Here is a 23,948-nt window from a genome sequence, read left to right as displayed (position 1 = left end):
TCAATCGGATTTCTGATCGTATAAGAGATCGTATAAGACATCGTTCGGACTTTTAAACTGCTTGTAAAGACCATAATCCGATCTACTTCGGACCTATTTCAGACCTATATCGGACATTTAACAACACCTAGATAATTCGTTCATAGTCGGAATTTTAACGCCATGTATACGGAGACAAAAGATATTGCAGTCTGCGCATGCCCGAGAATTTCCTCTGGGGGCATTCACCCGGAAGTGAAAGGAGACGGCGCGTGTTAAACGTATTATTCCCCGCCGGCGTCGTTCGTCTATCATCACTGCAGCCAAAAGATCTGTTGTTCTTTTCATAAACATAACTAAAAGATACATAATGCACAAAATGTACGTTGTTGTAACCTCGTCCAGGTCCTCGTACGACATCTTTCTTTGTTGTTGTTAAGTGGAGGTCAAACGGAAGTGGCTCTTTGTTGAAATGGTTACCATGGTTACAGCGCCACCTTGCGTCACGCAGTCAGCCATGCTCTGTCCATTTATCCGATTCTCTGGATGTCTTTATCTGATACGATCAGAAATCCGATTTCTTTGCTGCATGTAAACGTACTGTGTATCACAGATTTTTATTAAAGTACAGTTTCCAACCTGCCGTGGTCGATATTGTCCCTTTTCATCACACTCTGGTACGTAGGCTCCAGCTACAGGACGTCCATCTGGACTGCTGCTGTGGACACGGTCTCTGTGGTGCTGACAGTGAGTCTTAGGACGCTGTGGTTCATCTGGGGGAGAATCAGTTTATCAGGAAACAGGTGGATTATTAGGAGAACATCAGATGTGAGAACATATTGGACAGAAATACATGTACCACCTCCGTCCTTTGACTTTTTCTTTTAGAAAAGATTGAATGCTTGGATTCATATTTATTGTATGAAGTCTGTATCCTCACCTGGTCTGTCACAGTCCACAGATGGAGAACCAGGTGGAGTCCTGGTTCCTGGTCTCTCTTGTCCCCTACTGTCCACACACCAGCAGTGTCCAGTAGAGCCGTGACACTGGAACCAAAGTAATCCATACCAAGTTACATGTTGTTGTTAAAACTGACTCCATAATCTATAAAGTGTCATTAATCCACCACCACATGCCGACCTGCTGTGGTGAGTACGCTCCGTTTTCATCACACTGGGGAACGTAGGCTCCAAGTACAGGGAACCCCTCTGGACTGGTGGTCTCCACACCGTCTCTGTGGTGCTCACAGGGACTTTTAGGACGTTCTGTTTCATTTCCATGAGAAAGATTGAGGAAACAGGATTGTAATGTCCAAAGCACTCAAAAAGTAGTCAAACATTTGAGACAAAAATCTTTGGAGGTAAAGGACTTCAGTCCCATGATACAAGTTTACCAGCCAGCAGCTACACAGCCGAAGAGCTGAGCAAGGTTTGACATTCCCCCCAGCCTTTCAGTTTCTGTTTTGCCCCGCCTGTGTCCCATCTGCCCTGATTGTCTGCACCTGTGTCTCGTCATGTCTCGTTATCCCCTCAGTATATCTGGTCTTGTCATTCCCTTGTTCCCTGTCTGAACGTACTGTTTTGTTCCCTGCCACGGTTTGCCTTCCCAAGTTTTTTGATCCTTTCCTAGTTGAATCCTAGTTTGTTTTTTATCCTGCCATGCAGCGCTTTTAGTTTGGTCTTTTTGTTAATAAACCCTTTTTTGCCAACTCCTGCCTCCCGCCTCCTGCTCTCCTGCGTTTGGGTCCACACCTTATACCCCCAGACGTGACAAGGACATGGTTGCATCATTCAAAGTCCAGCTGCTGATGCCAGTATTGAACTTTTACACTAAAATATTTTCTTCTCTACATCCAAATACAAAGTGTAATTTGACTGGGTCCCTGAGTGCAGGCATTAAGCCTTACATGTACACTGTTTGTGTTGGATCACACATCCATAACACATTTACACAAAGGTAGATTTATAATGTCACAAATTGGCAGTTTATAAATAGAAATTTCGATTTATTTTCACCCGCAATCTTACCCCTTAAATCTAATCCTATTTTCTTTGAATAAAGTGATTTAGCTTGCCGTTGTTAAAATATAATTTCATTTAAAACCCCAAATCCTGGATTGACACCCCTTCTTTTTTGCAGTCCCAGTTCAGTTTTTTTTTATCCAGACTTGCAATCAGTGTTTTCACTAGACAAAACAAATCAGACCAGGAAAGAAAACAAACTCAAGTTTGTTCTAAACAGACTAAACTCCGTAGGCGGGTAGGGGAATTTCATTCAGTTTGTGAGTAATTCTGGTTTGTTTTGCAGTTCCCATTGACTGTTCAACCTGTAATGGACCAAAACACACCATGGACGGATTCATTCTTCTTCCCTTTTGAGGTTTGGTTCAAAAGTTGGGTCTTGTTCTGATCAGCAACATTCACGTATGTTCAGGTGAAAGACACCAAAAGCAACAAAGTTCACTTAAAATACAAACTTCTTCATGTGAAGCCATATACTGGCTAACAGTGCAGGAAACTGCTATTGTTGTTGTTGCTATTTTATTTAATTTATTTATTTGACTCGGACAATGCAGTCAAACAAAGACACAAACTTGCAGCTGATGTGATGCATGTAGAGTTTATAGCTAGTGCTAATTCTCAACTCCAGTCCCCAGTTGGGCTCTTCCACAACATTGCAGCACAATATAAAATGAATATACATCAATTAAAAAGATCATCCATCCATCCATTATCTATACCCGCTTTATCCTTTGCAGGGTCACGGGCTAAAAAGATCATACAATTCAATAATATGAGAATGCAATATTGCATTTACATGATATAAACCTTCCCTCACTCACTCTCCCACACAAATATACACACTATTTACAGATGAGTACAGTTTATATAATTTTCTGATAGCAGCGAGTTCCAGAGTTTACTGCTCTGATTGATTTGATTTTTATTTTGTACATGTAAAAGACAACAATTAAAAGAGAAGATGAGAAAAAAAAACAAAGCAAACAAAAAAAAACAACAAAACAAAGAATTTCATACTTTAACACTTAATATATGAATTTACATGTGCAAAAAGGAGTAGGAAGAAGTGTAAACTTATTTAATCCTACCCCCATTCACTAATCATTTATTAACAAGTATCTATAATAACTAACTACTATAATTATATTCACACACTGTACTCACACACTTACCTATACATACATACACATATTTGAGTATTTACATATATTTGTACACACATGGCCATATAAATATACTTATTTACACCATACTATCTCTATATTAACTCCATCTGCTCTATATTTATATATGTCTACATACACACACACATATATATATATATATATATATATATATATATATATATATATATATATATATATATATACATACATACTTCTAGTGACATTATATACTAGTGACTCTTATAGGAGAAGGCTGACTGTTGGAAAGTTGTCCTGCAGAACAGGATTTTGCAATTATGGTTTGAGGAGGTTCTGGTGACTCTGTTGCCGTTGTGTCTCTCAACAAATCTATGTTACGTCTTATGCATAATAATGTAGGTACGACCTCATAAAAGTCTGTTCACGAACAGCTAACAAACGTCACTCTGCAGCTCGCTCTTGCCAACTTCCCACCGGCTCTTTCAAAGCCACCTGTTTTTGCAGGCATTCCAAGCCCATGACCCGACAACCTTAATGGCTCACTACACACAAGGTTAGACACACTCACGTAAACAAGGTGTCTGTTTGACTTGTCGGTGAGCTGAGGAATGAGGGGGCTCGCAGGTCTTTTCTCAACAAGGTCGCCTTGGACAGTCATGACATGATACACCTGCTGACATTGGCACTCACGCTGGAGCTAATAAAGTCCCTTTCTAAAGCTGAGAAAAGCTGTATTCATGTGTGTTTTTGCCTTACTAACCTGGTTGGCTGCAGTCTGTGGGGGCGGTACCAGGTGGAGTCCTGGTTCCTGCTCTTTCCTGTCCCCTACTGTCCACGCACCAGCAGTGTCCAGTGGAGCCGTGGCACTACGGGATATTTCATGTCATCCACGTTACAAAATACATCAAATGACATTGCATTAGGGCCATGCAGGAGAAAAAATATTTGAGAAGGGAAGATTTTCTTTATTGTGCACTATTGTGAAAAAAGTTAAAATGTCGAGAGAATAAAGTCGAAAAATTTCGCCTTTTTTCTCAATATTTCAACTTTATTCACGAAATTTTGACTTTTTTCTCAACATTTTGACTTTTTTCTCAAAATTGTACTTCAACATTATTCTCAACATTTTAACTTTTTTCTCAACATTCAACTTTTTTCTCAACATTTCAACTTTATTCGCGAAATTATGACTTTTTTCTCGACATTTCAACTTTTTTCTCGAAATTGTACTTCAACATTATTCTCAACATTTTACCTTTTTTCTCAACATTTCGACTTTTTTCTCAAAATTGTACTTCAACATTATTCTCAACATTCAACTTTTTTCTCAACATTTCAACTTTATTCACGAAATTTTGACTTTTTTCTCGACATTTCGACTTTTTTCTCGAAATTGTACTTCAACATTATTCTCGACATTTCGACTTTTTTCTCGACATTTCAACTTTTTTCTCAACATTTCGACTTTTTTCTCGAAGTGCATAATGAAAAAACAATCTTCCTCCTCTAAAATATTATTTCGATTTTTCTCCTGCCTGGCCCTAATACTCTTCCGTACTCATGTGCTTCAGGTTGCTGATTTACCTGCAGCGGCGCGAACTGTCCTTCAGCGTCGCACTGAGGAACGTACGCGCCCGCTGGGCCGCTGTTCCCTGCTCGGTCTCTGAGGTACTCACAGTGGGTTTTAGACCGTTGTGGTTCATCTGCGGAAAAAATTACAAGTTGCTGAGTAAACATGGGGCCAGTTAGCCATCAGAAACAGTTGACTGGTTCAAAGGAAATATTAAATCCAATCTATATTTAGCTAAAATTTAAAGAACACATACCGTATTTTCCGCACTATAAGGCGCACCTAAAAGCCTTTGATTATCTCAAAAACCAGCAGTGCACCTGATAATGCAGTGCACCTTATGTATGATCATTACGGTGATTTCTGTTACTGTAGTCAGGGGGATTGCCGGTACTGTAGTCGGTGTCGCGCTAACGGCGCTAAAACCAGCAGGAATTCGTCACAGACGTTCAAGACAACAGCAGCGACGCTGACTCGCATCATGGTGACTGTGACGAGACGGAGCCGGGACCGTTGGATCCTGCACTCGCCCAGCTGTTCTATTACGAGTCGGAAGAAGATTTCGAGGGATTCGGGGATGAACTGGAAAAGTTCCCCTCATCGTTTGTTTTGGGAGTGAACAAAGTTTTAATTTTGTTAATAAAGTTTGACTTACGATACTTTTCTGTTTTTTTTTTGTTGCATTTCCTGTAGCATTTTGTAGCATTTCCTGTAGCGCAGCTCCACCAGGTAGATACGTAACTCAACCCCAGCCACTATAGTACAGTATCTTACGTATATTCTGTGCGCCTTATATATAAAGAGGGTTTTAAAATTGGCTATTTATTGAATGTGCGCCTTATTGTATGGGAAATATGGTACTACCCTCCTTTAGTTCAAAAGTTTCCTGCGGCTGTAAATGACATGTGTGACTCAAAATAACACGGAGAGACTGTATGAAAGCTCTCCTCTCAACTGTATCTCTGCATCTCTGTTTAAAGGAGCTGGTACCTGCAAATCTGGACCGCCCCCTGAATCTCATCTTTTTTTTTTTTTTTTAAAAGCAGGAACTATGTACAGAAATACAAAAATTCTGGCAAGAAGTGAAACAATGTATTCAAAATATTTTACAGATTCAAGTTCCCCTTAATTCCACAGCCGTTTCTATTAGGTTTACATCCAGATAATTTCAAGCTTAAAAAGAATCAATGAATATTTGTAGACTTGTGTGTTAATAGCAAAAAGAGTAATATCTCTCTCATGGAAAAACACCAGAAGACCAAGTATAAGCAGGTGGTTGTCTGAACTATCCGTAACTCTCCCTTTAGAGAAAATGACATACACCATAAAACACCAACAACATCATTGTCATAAACAGTGAACAGTAAATAATACTCAAGAAATATATCCTTTTTTTCTACTTTTTTTACACAAGGTAATAAAATGGACTAAGGCAGGGGTGTCAAACTCATTTTGCTTGGCGGGCCGGATTTGACCAATTTTTTTCTCGCAGGCCGCACGCTCAAAATAACAAAAACGGTGTGAACATTTTTTTTCTAATTCTTTTTTTTTACTATTGTTATCTAATCCAATATCAGTTTAGTTAATTTTAAAGGAAATATGCACTCTGTTTACACTCTAATTATGTAAAATATATTTCTTCAGGATCTTTTCTTGAAATTTCTCGTTTTTTTCAAATTATGTAAGATACTTTTAATATCATTTTACAAAGATAAACAGAAACAAGTATGTTTTTTTTATATTTCGCTTTTTTATAGGAAATTTAATTAAAAGCAAAATCTTTCCTATTACATTCGAGAGGGTTTCTTTGTGATTAAGAGATTTTTCCAGTACAATTAAGTGTATTTATTTTTAAAAATTGGCGCGGATATTTACGCCAGTGTGCCCAAAAAGTCAGCACTTCTAACTGTTTTACTTTGTCACTATCCTCGTATTCAAAACTGAAATTCTCAGAATAAATACCTTCTATCATCTTTTTTAGCAGTGATATTTTTCCTGCGAAAATATATAATAGTAGTCGGTTAATAAAAATAAACGACCGTCTACAAAGAAATAAAATCGGCAAATGCATTCTAGAAAACTAAAAAAAATGTTGAAAACTGCTCTATTTGTGGAATAACGATGGATTTGTAGAAGAAATATATTATCGGATATGCTGCGATTCATGGCAATTATTTATGCTCCTTTTTAGTAAATTAACATTTCGTTTTTTTGCGTTGGAAACTTCTCGCGGGCCGCATGAAAATCTCTGTCGGGCCACACATTTGACACCCCTGGACTAAGGCATTATCCTGATCCCCAACCAAGATTTGGAACGATTTGGAGGGTGGGGGCTTGTTCAATGTATGCAACTGTGTTACTTGATACTTCTTTGTTATTTTGTGAAAACAATAAAAAGAATGTTGGTAAAAAAAAAGAAAAAAAGCAGGAACTACAGACAGAAATGTGCTACATGGGAATCACATCACGTGTGCCAGAATGAGGCAAATGTTTGACAGCCGCACGTTAGACTGACCTTCCTGCTGAGAGCAGGAGAATCCGTCCCCATGAAAGCCGGGCTGACACCGACACCGGAAGGTTCCAGGTTCATTAACACATCTGCCGTTGACGTGGCACGGGGAGGAGCTGCACTCATCCACGTCTAGGAAAGCAGAGGACAGACGTTCAAACCCAGACACAAGGAGACAAAAACACATGAAACTGACCCATCCTTCATATTCCTATCTTTAGTTAGGCTCATGTGCTCTCTTGGACGTCATGTGTTGATGACATGCTACAACTCTATTTTTCCCGTCTTATCTCTACAAAATAAAAACAAAACTGCAACATGTCAGGTGTTGTGTGTCCCAAGAACAAAAACCAAGCAAGGTGAGGCAGCGTTCAGTTATTCTGCTCCTCACCGGTGGAACAAACTTCCTGTAGACCTGAGGTCTGCTCCAACTGTCAGCTCCTTTAAATCAGGGTTAAAAACATTACTGTTTACTGAAGTGTACTCTTAAATTAAATACTTACCTGCTGTACTCTACTACCCTTAATTTTTAACAACTTGTGCTTTTTATTATTTTACCTCTTTTCTTATCATTTTATTTCATTTTATTTGTTATTTAAGTGTACTCTTAAATCAAATACTTGACTTGACTTAAAAATTTGACCCGGTCTTCGTACGTTTTGACCGTATAGAAACGTAATTCTCGTCAGTTGTGTGAAATAAGACCTGGAAACAAATATTGTGGCATAAAATTGTCAAATTGGTTTAATTCACCGTACGAATTGTTACAGATTACTTTTGTAATACTGTATTTGACACGGTATTTGTACGTTTTGACCGCATAGAAACATAATTCTTGCCATTGTAAGAATGAGATGTACCTGCTGTACTCTACTGTCATTTCTTTTTAACAACTTGTGCTTTTTATTAACTCTTTTTAGGGCTGGGCGATATATCGAGATTTTAATATATATCGATATATTTTCAAATGCGATATGGTACGAGACAATATCGTTTATATCGATTTTTTATGATTTTGATATAGCTTATTTTGTGACTAATTGACTTGAATGTTTTATTTGAGATTTGCACAAATGTTTTGTTATTTGCACAACTGTCAACCTCAGTGGAAAAGTCTGCCTGTTACTGTCTACATTGTATTAATTGCACAGTGTATTTTAATTTAATTGTTATGCAGGAAAGGGATATTTGTTTTATTTTATTCAAGAAGCATTTTTATTCTATATATGCAGGCAGTTTATTTTTATTTCATTTGTTTTATACATTTTGATATTGTGCAGACCTCTGTTAATAAAGGAACCTGTGTGACATTTGGCACGAGGCTTTGTATTAAAACTGACTGTTTTTTTAAGGGTTTGCCTCAGAAAAAAATGAAGCTAACAGAGATGCTATGCTATAATGCTTTGGGGGAAACCCCAATTATGGCACAGAAAAAATATCGATATATATCGAGTATCACCATTCAGCTAGAAAATATTGAGATATGACTTTTGGTCCATATCGCCCAGCCTTACCTCTTTTCTTATAATTTTATTTCATTTTATTTGTTATTTACTGTTTAATTGTGTCTTGTCACTTTTAATGTTGATGTAAAGCACTTTGAATTACCTTGTGTTGAATTGTGCTATACAAATAAACTTGCCTTGCCTAAACAATAACCTAAAATCCTTGTCTGTGATAAAAACTTAATTGTGTTAATTAACATGTTTCAAATGGGTACAAACTTCAGTGGCTGGTGCAACTACACCATCTAACCCATGCATTGAACAAACAAACAAACAAATGCTTTTAAATAGTTGTTACTATGCACAAAAGGCTTCACTTGCAGTTCTAAAACTCCCCCAACTTCACTAATTTATGTTGTTTTACAAAAGGATTCTTGGCTGTTGAGTCTGATTTACTACAGATGTATTTAATGAGAGCTAACTAACGCTGATGTAAGGATTACTGTTGGGAGGTAGGTTCATCTAAAGTTTATGCTGATGGGTGAAAGGAGGACACACACACACACACACACACACACACACACACACACACATTTGTCTCTCACTTCAGTCTCATCTCACTCTCTCGTCCCCACATGAGTCCCGTCCCCCCGTTTATCGCCTCTTCTTCCCCCCGAGTGTTCCTGGTTCCAGCAGCTGTTGCATTACTGTTGTGAAATAAATCTTGTCCCCAAACCTCAACAAATATGTGGGTCTCTTCCAAACATTCGGCTCTCTTTTGGAAGCACCACAGGGTCGTAAGGGTCCGGGAATCACAGCCAGGAGCAGACGAGAGAGCCGCCCCGCGCCGGGAACCTCATGGTTGCCGCGGAGACGAGGGTAGGCTCACATAAGCTTACAAACACCTTGTCATTTGTGTTTGTACTACAGATTTATTACATGCAAGTAAACATGGTGTTCAGGTCAACAAAAAGTACGTTAAACTGAGCTTTTTTGCGGTTGCGCTTAGGCCTGTGTTGAAAAAATAAATTTTCTGATTCTAAGTTGATTCTCATATTAATTCCTAAAAATTGATTGGTATGCCTAAAGATCAATTTTTTTTTTTTCATCATTACAATACAACTGTTTATGCCCAAAAAAGGAATGTTTTGTTGGACATGAGAATAACTACTGCCATGTTTTTGCCTTTAACTATCAATTCAAGTTATGCAACATATTAATACTAGTATTATATTGAGATTCAACGAGTATTGGCAGCTATTGATGCTGTAAGGACCAATCACCTCCCAGAGGTCCGGTCAAACACCATAAAATTATACGATTTCATCAAAATTCAAGACAGCAATAACAATGTACAAGGCACACAACCAGATCCTCCCACACTGTATCCTGGAGTTGTTCCAGGTGAGGGAAAGTAGCAACAACCTAAGGGGCTATGGCATTTTTGAGCAGAAATGGCCAAGAACAAATAAAATGTCAAGGTGTATCAGTGTCGAAGGGGTGAAACTATGGAACCGCCTGGATGAGAAACTAAAAAAAAGTAGCTCAATTTACAAATTTAAAAAAAATTATAAATCTAAAATAATAGATAAATATAGAACACTAATATAAATTATCTTCATATTAAACTGTCTAAATTATGCAACTTTCCTCCTGCAGCTGTCCTCAATCGTGAATGACCACATTTATTTTCTTCTCTTCTTTGTTGATTTTCTTTGTTGATTTTCTTTGTTTTGTTCGTTCGTTTCGTTTTCTTCTTATTAGTATATTTTTGTTTCTGAAGTCTGCCTTTTGTTGAAAAGGATAGGCAAAATAAGCCAAGAGGCTTCAGCCTATACCTTTTTGGTCAAAAACCAAAAACTAAAAAAGAATGCTGATATAACAGTTTTCAGAAACATCGTGGGGCAGAATTATCAAACAGACCCAGGGCAGCAAACAGAGGCCGTATCAGTTTTAGTTTTTCCCACAATCCGTTTTAATTTTTTTCATTTTAATTTTAATTTTTGAGAAATTGGTTTTCAGCATTTTATGCAAATGTAACCCCAAGACAGTATATAAAGTAATGAAATATAGAGAATGTATGCAATTATAACTGAAAACTTTAATGTTTTCATACCTTTAAACATATTTAAAAGGCAAAAACATGGCACTAGTTATTCTCGTGTCCAACAAAACATTCCTTTTTTGGGCATAAACAAAAAAATACCAAAAGTTCTAATGTAATGATGAAAAAAAAAATCGATCTTTAGACATACGAATCAATTTTTAGGAGTTAATATGAGAATCGATTTAGAATCGGAAAATCGATTTTTTTCAACACAGGCCTCCTCTCTAGCAATAAATGGCCCCTGTACCCTTATATTCTACTCTATTGTAGTACGTTGTGGCCTGAGAGGAAGAGAAATGGATTATATCCAGGAAACATGGGCGCTTTAGGGACATTTGGGCCTTGTTTTGGAGCCGACATCAACTTCACCAATCTGAGAGAACAGAACGAAACTCACCGACGCAGGAACGCCTGTCATGGCTGAACTGGAAGCCACCGTGGCACTGACAGCGGTGGCTGCCGGGGAGGTTCACACACTGGGAATGGTCCCCGCAGGGGCCCGGGCCCTCAGCACACTCGTCCACGTCTGCAGCAACAAGAGCCAGACAGGGTTAGCATGAGCTCACACGTGTGTGAGGGGGAACGCTGTCATTAGGGTTGTTGATGAGAGATGGTGCAAGGATTACACACATCAGAGTCAGACTGCTCGGAGGATATTGAGCTCCTGTCTTTGTCATTTAGACCTTTCTCTCTCCCCAGGGAGTTCAGACAGATATTTATCACTTTTGTTTAGAAGTTGTAAATGAATACAAATATCTAGGGACAGTGTATTAGGGCCAAGCAGGAGAAAAATAAAACATATTTTCGAGGAGGAAGATTTTTTTTTTATTTTGCACCTTGAGAAAAAAGTCGAAAATGTTGAGAAAAAGATCAAAATGACGAGATTGATGTTGAAGTACAATTTCCAGAAAAAAGTCGAAATGTCGAGAATAATGTTGAAGTACAATTTCGAGAAAAAAGTTGAAATGTTGAGAAAAAAGTCAAAATTTCGTGAATAAAGTTGAAATGTCGAGATTAATGTTGAAGTACAATTTTGAGAAAAAAGTCAAAATGTTGAGAAAAAAGTCAAAATTTCGTGAATAAAGTTGAAATGTTGAGAAAAAATGCGAAATTTCGACTTTATTTACAAAATTTCGACTTTATTCTTGAAATTGTATTTCAACATTGATCTCAACATTTTACCTTTTTTCTCAACATTCTCAGGAAACAATGAGGATGATCATAAAGATTTTCCTCTTCCACAAAAGACGCAATTTCTTCCAAGTCTGTGTGGTTCCTTCTTCGAAATAGACGCAATCGTTTGCACAATCGTTTTAAAGTCCTTATACTGATAAAGTATTTCCTTATTTGTGAAACCGATACCAAAATATAAATTCACAAGATGCTCAATATTCCTCATTTTAACACAGGGAGAAGACTGCTATTCCTGTTAGAGTTCTCATAAATTACCACTTTATTCTCATAATATTACGACTTTATTCTCGCAACATTATGACTTTATTCTCGTAATTTTATAACTTTATTCTTAAAAAGAATTTCCGAAAGGACAATAAATTGAAACTAAGTAACTAATGGTGCGTTGGGTGCATATGCAACATGTGCACGTCTCTTTGTGTGGGTGCAGCCCCACACCTGTGTGCTGGGCTGCCAGACACATGTACGGTAATACAGGAGATGCTGAGGCCCGGGGCTGTTCCCGGGGCTGTTCCCGGGGCTGTCAGCAGGAGAGAGGGGCCACCCCGGCCTAATGACAGGCCACCCAGCAGCTCCCAGTCCTGCCAGCCCCCGGTAATGAGGGAGCTCCTCTCGGGGAGACGAGACCAGAGGAGATGACAGGGATGACAGCACCGCTGCTTCCATTCATCCAGCTTGTACTTGAACCTTCTACACCTGACGGACGCGTGTTGATGAAACACAGACACGTTTCCTTGAACTCTCTTCAACTCTCAGCGTGTGCTTGTGTGCAGCAGACTAAGCAGAGGCGAGGAAGCGCCGCAAAGCTCGTCAAAGTCCACCATACACACATGGTATGTTGTGATTAAAAAATGCAAACTGACTGGAGAGAGTAAGTTGTTGATTCATACACCTCCAGATTCAGAGCAGGACTTTTAGATAGGACCTTCGAAAAGTGGGGAGATAAGGGAATAACAGCTATATCTACACTCTTAGACAAACACTTTAAATCATTTGGAAAACTTAAAAAAAGAGTTTGGATTGGAAGATGGGGATTTATACAGATATTTACAACTGAGACACTTTTATGACACAGAAATTAAGGAGGAAATCTCTTTGGAAAGGAATGATGGGATTGAGGTGTTGACAGGTGCTTATAAGCAAACTCCTTTAAGAATTGTCTCCAAACTGTATCAAGGTTTACTGAAGCAACAGGGAAAAAATACAATGTACATAAAAGCGAAATGGAGGCATGACCAGATTGCAATTGTCCAAAACGTCCCAAAGGGCAATGTTGCTAGCATTTTGCTATACATAAGAGTATACAGAAAAGGTTTCCCTTTTCTTCTTCTTATTCCGCACACTTTTGCGTCCGTTAATGCGGCCGGAACCACAACGTGCATCCAGGCATTGGTTTGGTTTATTAGCCATGATTAATAACCCCAAACATGGCCAGAACCACCTCCGACACAACCAGAACAACTTTAAACACAACCAGTACCACCTTAAACATAACCAGTACCACCTTAAACACAAGCAGCAAGAGGGGACGAATGGGCAGTAGGGCATGCCCATATCAAAATGTCCTGATATTTTCTAGTTATTATTATTATTATGTAAAGCAGGGGTCTTCAACCGGGGGGTCCGCGACCCCTAGGGGGGCCACGGAAGTACAGGTGTTGACAGGTGCTTATAAGCAAACTCCTTTAAGAATTGTCTCCAAATTGTATCAAGGTTTACTGAAGCAACAGGGAAAAAATACAATGTACATAAAAGCGAAATGGGCAAAAGAATTAAACAGAGTTGTCATAGGGGGAATGGGACTCCATGAATAAGACAACACACCTCAACCAGCTCCAAAAGATGGAGGGAATTTGGTTGGAAAAATGTAATTTGTTTTTTTATTACTCCAAAAATTTTAAATAAACAACTGCGTGAGCAACAATATTGCTGGAGAAAGTGTGAGCAATTGAGTTCCAACCACTCTCACATTATCTGGTCATGTAAGAAAACACAGGTATTTTGGGATGGGATCCTGAGAGCCATGGAGAAAGTTTTGGGATATGAGATTCCTAAAGATCCCTGAGTTATTTACTTAGGACTGATTCCAGAGGATGTAATAAATAAAGGACATATACATTTTTAAAATTCTATCTCTTGCGGCTAAGAAAGCCATTACAAGAAATTGGCTGAAGATGGATTCACCTGGACTGAGCCAATGGTTGGACATTGTAGAAGAAATACGATCAATGGAACAAATGACCTACAGCCTACGACTTAAAACAGAGATGTACTTAGCAAGATGGACAAAATGGCATTATTATATAAGACAGTAGTGTCTCCCTGCATTGTTTTCTTTTATTTTTGTATACCTGTTTTTGTTGTTGTTTTTCTATTATGTCTGAAAATTACGGAAGGGCCATGCAGGCGAAAGAATATTTGAGAGGGGAAGATTTTTTTTTATTGTGCGAAAAGTCGAAATGTCGAGATTAATGTTGAAATACAATTTCAAGAATATGTGAATTGAAATTTCGCCTTATTTCAACTTTATTCACGAAATTTTGACTTTTTTCTCAACATTTCGACTTTTTTCTCAACATTTCGACTTTTTTCTCCACATTTCAACTTTTTTCTTGACATTTCAACTTTTTTCTCTAAATTGTACTTCAACATTAATCTCGACATTTCGGCTTTTTTCTCGACATGTCGACTTTTTTCTCACATTTCGACTTTTTTCTCCACATTTCAACTTTTTTCTCCACATTTCAACTTTTTTCCTCCACATTTCAACTTTTTTCCTCCACATTTCAACTTTTTTCTCCACATTTCAACTTTTTTCTCAAAGTGCATCTTCCTCCTCTAAAATATTTTTTGTATTTTTCTCCTGCCTGGCCCTAATATTCTTCCATAGAAAATTGAAAAATAAAGTTAAAAAAAATAAATAAATAAGTCGACCATACACAAGAAGGATCCTCCTTTAAATGGAACACCACGTAGCAGTCCGTAGAAAGATGAACAAATGGGTGCTTACCATAACAGTTGTGTCCATCTCCGCTGTAGCCAGTGGCACACTTGCACTGGAAGGCCTGGCCCTCCAGTGGGACGCACTGCGCTGTGGTGTCACAGTCGTGGTTCCCGGCGTAGCAGGGGTTGACCAGCTCAGGCCCCGGAGGCTCAACTACAGGGGAAGAGGGGGGTGAAAATGATGAGTTAGCTCGTGGTGCACAACAAACTCTGAGCAGATACATCCACAGTGGAATATTCCCTTGCAGTATTTGGTTATATTTCTATTTGTCTAGCAGTAGTGGAAAAACAACAAAAATGGAAGTCATTTCTAGGGATGGGAATGGAGAACCGGTTCTTGTTCAGAACCGGTTCCCAGTGTTTTAATTCCTTGGAATCGTTTGGAAATTTAGTAAACGATTTGCTTTCGGATTCCCTTGGGAACGAACGAAGTAATCACGCACGTTATATAAGTCAGCAGTCAATAGTAAACACGGCGCCCAGGTGACCAAACGCTCGACAGTCCGGTAACATTTCAGTTAAAATGACGACAACAAGAAAACCTGCAATACTTGCTAAGTGAATATTTCATCAAAGGGAGGAAAAACTACCAACTATCAATGAATGTTGTGTTTTCGATCCGCTCCGGACCAACGTCAGTAATTCTCAACCCAGCAGCATCAGCAACGTTAGCATGTCCTTGGCTAATAATACTGCTGGTAACTATTTAACTAACAAACAATGCCTATCATCCATCCATCTTCTTCCGCTTATCCGTTCCCGGGTCGCGGGGGCAGCAGCCTCAACAGAGAGGACCAGACTTCCCTCACCCCAGACACTTCCTCCAGGCCAGCCGAGAGACATAGTCTCTCCAGCGTGTCCTGGGTCTTCCCCGGGGTCTCCTCCCGGAGGAACATGCCTGGAACACCTCCCTAGGGAGGAGGGACATGCCTGGAACACCTCCCTAGGGAAGAGGGACATGCCTGGAACACCTCCCTAGGGAGGCGTCCAGGAGGCATCCGGTACAGATGCCCAAGCCACCTCAGCTGACTCCTCTCAATGTGAAGGAGCAGCGGCTCGACTCCGAGCTCCTCCCGGGTGACCGAACTCCTCACCCTATCTCTAAGGGAGCGTCCAGCCACCCTGCGGAGGAAACTCATCTCTGCCGCTTGTATCCGCGATCTTGTCCTTTCGGTCATGACCCAGAGTTCACGACCATAGGTGAGGGTAGGTGCGTAGATTGACCGGTAAATCGAGAGCTTCACCTTTCGACTCAGCTCCCTCTTCACCACGACGGTCCAGTACATCGACCGCATAACTGCGGATGCTGCACCGATCCGTCTGTCAATCTCACGCTCCATTGTTCCCTCACTCGTGAACAAGACCCCGAGATACTTGAACTCTTCCACCTGAGGCAGGACTTCTCCACCCACCCGGAGAAGGCACACCACCCTTTCCCGGTGGAGAACCATGGCCTCGGTTTTGGAGGTGCTGATTCTCGTCCCTGCCGCGTCGCACTCGGCCTCAAACTGCCCCAGCACATGCTGGAGGTCCCGGTCCCAGTTTAGCGAAGCCTAAAACTGGAGATTGTAACGTTACAGCTCGGCCTAACATTACTCCTTCCACGTCTGACGAGGCCAAAGTTTCATCAACCGTAAACACATGTAGCTAATAACCCAGTCAGGAATTGGTTAATAAGGTGATATAAGCAGAATAAAACACATTCAAAAGTTATTACAAGCCAGGCTTAAAACTTGACACATTAAAAAAAAAGGGAAAAATAGGAATTACAAGCCCTGCTCTGTTTTGTCCCTCATCCAAGGGTCCCTGGGCTAAAAAAGGTTAAAGACCCCTGCTGTAAAGTGACCAAATAAGCGTCTTGGGTTGGAAAAAAACCTTTTCTTTTAAAGTAGTAGGGAATGATGGAAAAATTATATAATTTTCCTTTAGATTATTCATTTAAGAGAGGAAATACCAGTATTGGAGTGTAAAACAGCTCCCAGTGGTTGTGATTTATAAAATCACATGTTCTGAACTGAGATCTGGATCTGGGAACAGTCCAGTGATCCGAGGAGCAATGACAGGACGGCTAAACCAAACACACATGTAAAGTCATTCAAGACGAATTCCCATGCGAGGGCTCCCCGCGACTTCCTCCGTGTTCTGGATTTGTAAAACACATGGATGAGGTTAAGTCCATGGGGGGGGGGGGGGGCAGCGGAGGGATGAGTGACAGGATGTGAGTTCAGGGCTTCCTCGCACCGCCGCATGGCTCAGACAGACCAGTTCAAACACAAACCTCAGACTCATTTAGCAAGAGCAGACAGACCAGAGAGAACATGGGAAATCGTTAGAAAAGAACACAACAAGATGTTTGAATGTGTCTTGAATTAACCACAGTACAGCGGCATCCTGGGAATCAGACGCCCGTCATGCTGGAGCGACTCGCCTCCTTCACAACGAACCACCGGAATGTTGGACAGAACTTTCCCGGGTCTTACTGACACGTCTGGGGCATGTTTTGTTCACATCCATCCATCCATCCATCAAAAACCCATCCATCCATCCATCCATCATCCATCCATCCATCCATCCATCATCCATCCATCCATCCATCCATCAAAAACCCACCCACCCATCCACCCATCCGTCAAAAACCCATCCATCCATCCATCCATCAAAAACCCATCCATCCATCCGTCAAAAACCCATCCATCCATCCATCCATCCATCCATCCGTCAAAAACCCATCCATCCATCGATCCATCCATCCATCAAAAACCCATCCATCCATCCATCCATCCATCCATCCATCAAAAACCCATCCATCCATCCATCCATCCGTCAAAAACCCATCCATCCATCCACCCATCCATCAAAAACCCATCCATCCATCCATCCATCCGTCAAAAACCCATCCATCCATCCATCCATCCATCCATCCATCCATCCATCCACCCATCCATCATCCATCCACCCACCCATCCATCCATCCATCAAAAACCCACCCATCCATCCATCCATCCACCCATCTATCATCCATCCATCCATCCATCCATCCACCCATCTATCATCCATCCATCCATCCATCCACCCATCTATCATCCATCCATCCATCATCCATCCATCAATCATCCATCAATCATCCATCCATCATCCATCCATCCATGTATCCATCCATCCATCCATCCACTCATCCATCCATCAAAAACCCATCCATCCATCCACCCAACCACCCACCCACCCATCCATCCATCCATCAAAAACCCATCCATCCATCCATCCATCCACCCATCAAAAACTCATCCATCCATCCATCCACCCACCCATCCATCCATCCATCCACCCATCAAAAACTCATCCATCCATCCATCCATCCATCCATCCATCCATCCATCCATCCACCCACCATCCATCCACCCATCCATCCATCCACCCACCATCCATCCATCCATCCATCCACCCACCATCCATCCACCCACCATCCATTCATCCATCCATCCATCCATCCATCCATCCACCCATCCAAAACCCACCTATCCATCCACCCATCCATCATCCAACCATCCATCCATCCATCCATCCAAAACCCACCCATCCATCCAAAAATCCATCCACCCACCCATCCATCCATCCATCCATCCACCCACCCAACCGTTTCTCATCTACTCATTTTTAATACAATGTCAGTGTTGTGTAAATGAGACAACAATATTGACGAATTTACAGATTTCACCCTGTGATCGGTGATCGGCAATATCAAGATCGGCAGATACTGCTTTTGGTGATCGGCCCTCAAAATCCTGATCGGTGCATCTCTAGTCATAGTACCTCAGAAATAAAGTACTACAGCTCCTTTTTAAGTCTCAACTTTACAGTTCTGTTGATAGCAGCAGATTATTTTCACATTGTCAAACTATCTCTCCAAAATACTGCACATTAGTAGAGGTTTCGTTGAGAACCTTCGCCCCCACACATTTCAAAGACAGCAGCAGAGGTTGTTGAGTCATGTCGGTCGTAATATCAACACGCTGTGAATAAGAGCAGTCAACTGCTAACAGGCTCACAAATAGGGACATCTTCTAAAGATGTGTAAGTCTGTTGGTTCTGGCTTTTCCTTTACCATCGGGGCATTATCCACCATAAACAACATTCCTAACACAAACAAAACACACAGACGCAGCTTGCTTTCATCTCCTGGGGCCCGAGAGCAATTTCTGCTCATTATCAGAGAGGGAGAGAGCCTCTTCAAAGTGTCCTGTGGCCAGGAAGACGGGCAGATGAGAGGGCGAGATGCACATGGACGGGAGAAAAGGGCTGAGGGATAATTAGAGGCAGAGTGAGAGAAAGAAGGCGAGCAGGAGAGAGGGGTGAGGAACGACCCCCACCTCCCACGTCCCCCACCACCACACACATGCACATCATCAAAGTGACGACTGCAGTTTCCCACCTGTTGCTTTTTCACACGGCCCCCCCACGCACACATGCTCTTGAGGGGACTTTAAGAACCGGAGCAGCATGAAATGTAGGCCTGGGGATCCATTCAAATGTCAAGAATCGATTCGATTCCGATTCTTGAGATTCAGAATCGATTATCAAGATTTGATTCGATCCGATATTGATTTGGGTTAGTGTTATTAAAACTGTTTTTTCACCTGTTGCATGAATTATATGACTGTAGTTCTGCAACATATTGATACTAGTATTATATTGAGATTAAACAGCAACTATTGGCAGCTAATGATGCTGTAAGGACCAATCAGCTCCCAGAATGCTGATAGAACTGCTTTCAGAAACATCGTGTGGGTCAGAATTATCAAACAGATCCAGGGCAGCAAACAGAAACGTATGAAATCGGTTTTATTTTTACCCACATTCCGTTTTAATTTTTTCAATTTTTTCGGTTTTTAATTTTTGAGAATTTGGTTTTTAGCATTTTATGCAAATTTAACCTCAAGACAGTACATAAAGTAATGAAATATAGACAATTTATGCAATTATAACTGAAAACTTTAATGTTTTCATACCTTTAAACATATTTAAAGGCAAAAACATGGCACCAGTTATTCTTGTTTCCAACAAAACATTCCCTTTTTAGGCATAAACAAAAAAAATACCAAAAGTTGTAATGTAATGATGAAAAAAAATCGATCTTTAGACATACTAATCGATTTTTAGGAATTAATGTGAGAATCGATTTAGAATTGGAAAGTCAATTATTTCAACACAGGCCTAATGAAAAGATTGTTCTATCATCGCTGACTTTTACTATGGCGGACCTGACACTGAGGACGGTGAAGGGTTGATGGAAACATCAACAGCACCGCACGATTAAAGGGACCTGAAGATCCAGTTGGAATAAGAAATCAATCAGTTTAAAAACCATTCCTGCATTTTATCAATTTGATATCGTGAAAGAGGCGTGAATCTCTAGAAAGATGCTGCTGCTGCTGCTGCATGATGGGAACTGTAGGCTCCAGTGTCCTCATGACCTCCTTCTGGAGTCCAAACATGATTACAGCGAACACACGCTCCTGCAGGATTAACTACAGTGCTCCAACGTTTGTGCACAATCTCTGATTCTCATGACCTCACAGGGCAGCTATTACCCCCCCAGAAAAATCTGTCAATAGCTGGGATATTATTTCTCAGAGAGAAGAGTAAGACCTTCCAACACACACACACAGACATCACTTAACCCGTGTTTACAGAACCCCTGATCCCTGAAACCTCTTCCAGCTGCGTTCCGGCTGTATGACTGTGACTGAGCATGTGCGAGAGTATGTCATCAAAACCTTTTTAATCAGTGGGCTGACAGTTAAGTGACAGAAACTTGGTCTGCCTCCAAAAAGCTGTGTGGGGGTTTTACGGTTTTTAAGGCCTCGCCTGCTGGTTTCCATCAGAGGGAGCAGGTAAATAAATCTCAACTCCCAGGAGTTAACAGAGAAGTATCAAACACGCTGTACTTACACACATCTGTAAAGCTGCCGTGATTTATGTTTCCATTTTCCGTCATGCACACGTAACTTTTGCATTTCAAAAACAAAACATTGGGACCGTAAAGCTTTTACGACTGTAATTTTGAAGTGTTTCAGGTGTTATTTTGCCCCGTATACTTGATTGGGGACACATGGCGGAGCAGCTGTAATTCAAGGTCCCAGACTTCTCCACTTGGGCGACTTTTACCCGGGGGACGGCTTTGTAATTTGTATAAAATGTGAACTTAAATCGTCTTTGTGCCCTTAAAGGAAGCATATGTTGCTATAAAAACCTCTCTGGACTGTAATGTATAATTACCACCATCACTGAAGTGTAAATGAGCGTTGCCAGGAGCAACCGCGCACCACCAGAGAGTCTGGCTTTTGGTCTGGACGGTCCTTTTCATGTTTAATCCGGAGTCCATCTACCACCTAATGTCTACATCACTTATCTTGTCCTGCAGGTGAAGGACGGGTGATGTTGTGCAGAGCTGGGGATCAATTCAAATGTCAAGAATCGATTCCATTCCGATTCTTAAGATTCAGAATCGATTATCAAGATTAGATTCGATTCGATTCCGATATTGATTTGGGTTAGTGTTATTAAAACTGTTTTTTGAGCTGTTGCCTGAATTATATGACTGTAGTTATGCAAAATATTACTACTAGTATTATATTGAGATTCAACAGCAAGTATTGCAGCTAATGATGCTGTAAGGACCAATCAGCTCCCAGAATGCTGATAGAACTGCTTTCAGAAACATCGTGTGGCAGAATTATCAAACAGATCCAGGGCAGCAAACAGAGACGGATGAAATCAGTTTTATTTTTCCCCACATTCCGTTTAATTTTTTTCCATTTTCGGTCTATTTTGGTTTTAAATTTTTGAGAATTTGGTTTTTAGCATTTTATGCAAATGTAACCTCAAGACAGTATATAAAGTAATGAAATATAGACAATTTATGCAATTATAACTGAAAACTTTAATGTTTTCATACCGTTAAACATATTTAAAGGCTAAAAAACATTGCACCAGTTATTCTCATGTCCAACAAAACATCCTTTTTTGGACCATGACAAAAAAACACCAAAAGTTTTAATGATGAAAGAAAATTGATCTTTAGACAGACAAATCGATTTTAGTAATTAATATGAGAATCAATTTAGAATCGGAAAATAATTTTTTTTCAACACAGGCCTAATGTTGTGACATATCTGACCTATTGCATTGAAGTTTGGGGAAATGCTTGCAAAAAATATACTCAGTTTATTTTCATTTTACTAAAAAAGTCATAAGAATAATTAGTAGAAAACAATATAGTCATCCTTCAATTCCATTATTCCTTCAGTTGAAACTGTTGAAATGTCTTGAATTACTGGACCACAGAATTCTGCAAATCATGTGGAAAGCTCATAAGAAGATTTTTCCGATCAATATACAGAAAAAATTTGAAAAAAGAGAAAATAAGTAGAACTTAAAAGGAAATAACAAAATTCAGGACAAAATTAATGGAACGTTGTGTTTCTGTAAAAGGAATCAGTTTATGGAACAATCTGGATACAGAGGCCAAAGAATTCAAATCAAACAGTACATTTAAAAGAATAATAAAAGCCAGTTTGATGAAGAAATATCATGATAATTGATAAGTTAGGTAGGTTTTCTTTTCTTTCTCTCTCTCTTTTTAGCACCAGTCATATTTTCTTCCTTTGAATCAAAAAAGAATATGACTATCTGTGTTTGACGACAGCTATTTTGTGTTATTGTATAACTTTATCGTAGTTTTTTTTGTTTTTTTTGTTAGTTTTTTAAAAAATTACATTTATTGGAAAAGTGTTTTTTTTTCATTGCGTAATTTGTTTTTTTTTTATTATTACATTAATTGAAAAAGGGACAGATACAATAAGCGTAGTCTTCTTTCTGTTCCCTTTCATTCAAGGAAAGAGATTTGTTGTAATTATATTGAATTGTTTTGTTTTTCTTTTAATGCATGAATGAATGAATGAATAAGTGCGATGGTCCTCTCTAGACGCCTCTGAGCCCAGACACGTTGATGCCATCTCTGAAAGAGACTTACATACGCTTGTAGGTCTATTATCCCTCCATCTCTAGCACATGTCAGATTCCTAACCCCCCACCCATGTGGTTCTATCAGCAGCTGATGGATGACAGATCTTGATCAAGTGTTGGAGATCATGGGTGGTCCGCTCAGATTTGTGCACGTGCTCTTTATGCACTGACATTTTTAAATAGTGTAATAATATACACACTAGATCGGTGGTCCTCAACATCTCCTGCAGGGAAACATCAAAAACAAGCAGGACAGTAGATTTTGAGGGCCAGGGTGGAAGAGCACTGATCTGGACGGAGAAATATGCTAAATCCTTTCTATTCCATACCCCTGAGGTTCATCTGGATCTGGTTTGTTGTGTTTCCCGAGAACAAGAACCAAGCAAGGTGAGGCAGCGTTCAGTTATTCTGCTCCTCACCGGTGGAACAAACTTCCTGTAGACCCGAGGTCTGCCCCAACTGTCAGCTCCTTTAAATCAGGCCTAAAAACATCACTGTTTACTGAAGGTACTCTTAAATTAAATACTTACCTGCTGGACTTTACTACCCTTACTTTTTAATAACTTGTGCTTTTTATTATTTTACCTCTTTTTTTTATCATTTTATTTGTTATTTAAATGTACTCTTAAATTAACTACTTATGATTTATGAAAACCGCGCAAAGTTACACTAGTGATGGATAAGCCCTGAATGCAGGCATTGTGACGTAGAATTGTCAAATTGGTTTAATTCAATTCAATTGTTACAGATTACTTTTGTAATACTGTATTTGACCCGGTCTTTGTACGTTTTGACCGTATAGAAACATAATTCTTGCCATTTTAAGAATGAGATGTACCTGCTGTACTCTACTGCCTTTACTTTTTAACAACTTGTGCTTTAAATTATTTTACCTCGTTTCTTATCATTTTATTTCATTTTATTTGTTATTTACTGTTTAATTGTGTCTT

The 23,948-nt window shown here is 39.8% G+C and overlaps 1 protein-coding gene across 1 annotated transcript in view; it reads right to left on the bottom strand.

Annotated features, from left to right (window-relative positions):
- nid2a (nidogen 2a (osteonidogen)) overlaps positions 1–23,948 on the bottom strand; it is a 98,750-nt gene that overhangs the window by 33,939 nt on the left and 40,863 nt on the right. The window contains exons 15-22 of the mRNA XM_061715418.1: positions 14,981–15,127; positions 11,174–11,302; positions 7,231–7,356; positions 4,730–4,848; positions 3,906–4,011; positions 1,120–1,244; positions 920–1,025; positions 619–752 (exon numbers count right to left, since the gene is read on the bottom strand). Of these exons, the coding sequence (XP_061571402.1) occupies positions 619–752; positions 920–1,025; positions 1,120–1,244; positions 3,906–4,011; positions 4,730–4,848; positions 7,231–7,356; positions 11,174–11,302; positions 14,981–15,127 (992 nt within the window). The remainder of the gene's footprint in view (positions 1–618; positions 753–919; positions 1,026–1,119; positions 1,245–3,905; positions 4,012–4,729; positions 4,849–7,230; positions 7,357–11,173; positions 11,303–14,980; positions 15,128–23,948) is intronic.

This window comes from Cololabis saira, chromosome 24 (assembly GCF_033807715.1).
Source record: "Cololabis saira isolate AMF1-May2022 chromosome 24, fColSai1.1, whole genome shotgun sequence".
NCBI lineage: Eukaryota > Metazoa > Chordata > Actinopteri > Beloniformes > Belonidae > Cololabis > Cololabis saira.
This window is presented reverse-complemented; position numbering and strand designations above follow the sequence as displayed.